Here is a 2,513-nt window from a genome sequence, read left to right as displayed (position 1 = left end):
AATATGATTAATGTAAAATTCTAAGTACCCCAATATAAAATAATGAGCATTACACTTAAATGGATATTAAATGAAATTAAATTATATTTAATGGTACTATATTAGATATATAAGGATAGAATTAACATATAACTAAATATATAAGAATAAAATTGATATTCAAAATTTCTTCTCAATTCACACTTTATATTGTAGATTATATATTAGCACAAGGGTCACATATTTTTGTTTTTGTTTTATCTCTTTTCAAGATTTGTCCCTTCAATAATTAGAATATGGGGCCTACCAATAATGCTTACTGTGAAAACGAAAAAAGAAAAAAATACCATGAAAAGGTTATTATCTTTATTAAGCATTAAAGAAATCGATTACGAAAAAAATATTTTGCTTTATTAGGAAATGACAACCGAATGCGCACATTATTGAATTCTCCCTCCTCTCTCACACTTTGTACTGTCCATTTAACTAATATACCTAAATGAACCGCCCAAAATGCAAACTTTTTTCTTCTTGTGTGGTGGCTTGGTATCGACAAGAGGGACCCAATTCAAGAAAACCCCCTCCCAAATTAAAGCAGGAAAAATCTCACTTTAAAAGCAAGATTGTTTGATGATACATGAATGTGGATAGATCAAACTATTCTTGAATTAACGCCAGCATTCTGGTGTTAAAGAATGGTCTCTTTTATAGTCTTTGCAATAGTTGTACACCAAGTAGTGACTTTGAACCCAATGCATTGCGTTGTTCTGTTGCCTGCTAAGGCCTCCAGAGCGAAATGGAGAGGCAGAGACTGGGTGGCACCGGCGCGGCGCATAGGCTGTGCAGCCACTTGCTTTGAAGTTATTAAATTTTCCAATGAATGGTTGGTACCTATAATCGACTTTGTATTTACCATCTTCAGTTGCCCACGATGATGCATCCCATATCGACCCATATACCCACATTGGTCTTAGAGGAAATGTTGCAACACTTTTTCTTGGATACCTTCTTATGGGCACATCATCAACAAAGAATCTGAAAATCCCACAAGATACAAAAGTATAATGAAACATATTTCATCACCCCAAATGAAATTTAATAAAACCAAACGAAATGCAATATTGAAGTGGGAATTAATAATTAATCCTATTATTTTCAATATTTAACACTGTAACATGGACCTTTTGATAATGTGACATTTTTGTACTACACTCTCTAAGTCAATCAAGCTATGGGCTAACATTTATGGTTGAAATGGTTACTATAGTGATGGTCTCGTAGATTGAATAATACTATAGAGAAAGTAAAGTCAAAATTTTACGCACTATATTATTATGTCTTGTTGAGTTATTGTGACAAATTCAACCGAACTTTATGTATCTGTACTTCATATGATATGACATAAATTTTAGGGAATACTTTAAGATCGATCAAAATTGAGATCTTTAGTTGTAAATATATAACTATTATCAGGAAAAAAAATTGTAAATAATATTATCTTACATGATTTCTTTGGGGCTCCACAAAATGGCATAATGATGGAAATTATTGGTCGGATCGAACCACAAGTGAAATTTCATCTCTCTCCCAATAATTCTACCATCCCCACTTCCTCGGATATACACATTGGTTTGCAAAGTATAAGGTTTTCCAAATGTTGTTCCAAGAAACTCAATATCCACTTCATCGTGATACCCTGGATGAGCTTCACTGTTTGAAAGCTGCAATCAAACAATTTTTCATTAATCAATACTCGATGAGCAACCGTAAAGTAACTCATTTTGAACTTTTAGACGATGCAATCCAAAAATGAAAATTTAATAACTAACAGGGAAAGTCTTACATAGAAAGCCGTGATCACGCCAGCTGTATAACCAGGTTGGAGCTTGATGGAGGTGCCAAAGTACCCGGATCGAAATGGTTTAACCGACTTGAACCCACTTCCTGTCACAGAAAAAAAGTTCATTCCAAATTGATAAACTGACAATAATCTCCAAATAAGGTTAAAATAAAAAAGGCAAGACCTGAGGTTCTATCAAGCCAAATAGTAATGCCATTATTGTCTGTACTCTGATGACCCGGACCCCATAAGTTTCTGTAACCCTTATAAAAGCTCATGGACCTGAACTTGGAACTTGGGTAATAACCCGGGGAGGGTGGCCAAGATCCCGCATTGGTTGAGGGAACAAAGAGGATGAGAACAAGTGGGAGAAAGAGGAGAGCCATGAAGGAGAAGGAACGGACTGAGGAGAGTGTTTTATGCATAGATTTGAGTGAGAGTTTTGGGGTACATAAATGCAGTGTGAGACAAGAGAGTGTGTACGTGAAGAGAAAGCATGGTAGTACAATTAGATATAAATAAATAAATAGAATATGCTACTTGTAGATAATGCGCTGTCTATGACATTGTTCACACCCTCACATGGAGGAAGGCCTACTTCGAATAAATTATATTTTATTTCAAGTGGAGTCCCTCCATGATAATAGGTAGACATCGTCATGATCATCCTAATGTACGAGTAATATAACCCTAA

At 34.9% G+C, this 2,513-nt stretch overlaps 1 protein-coding gene across 1 annotated transcript; it reads right to left on the bottom strand.

The window, feature by feature from the left end:
• Positions 1-368: 368 nt before the first annotated feature.
• Positions 369-2,298, bottom strand: LOC111372204 (probable xyloglucan endotransglucosylase/hydrolase protein 32). Its single transcript, XM_022994430.1, has 4 exons — positions 2,004-2,298; positions 1,823-1,923; positions 1,483-1,700; positions 369-1,014 (listed from the first exon to the last, which is right to left on the bottom strand). The coding sequence occupies exons 1-4, from the start codon at positions 2,242-2,244 to the stop codon at positions 648-650; spliced, it is 927 nt and encodes a 308-aa protein (XP_022850198.1). The 5' UTR covers positions 2,245-2,298; the 3' UTR covers positions 369-647.
• Between the last annotated feature and the right edge of the window lie 215 nt (positions 2,299-2,513).

Source organism: Olea europaea, chromosome 23, assembly GCF_002742605.1.
Source record: "Olea europaea var. sylvestris chromosome 23, O_europaea_v1, whole genome shotgun sequence".
In the NCBI taxonomy this organism is placed as follows: domain Eukaryota; kingdom Viridiplantae; phylum Streptophyta; class Magnoliopsida; order Lamiales; family Oleaceae; genus Olea; species Olea europaea.
This window is presented reverse-complemented; position numbering and strand designations above follow the sequence as displayed.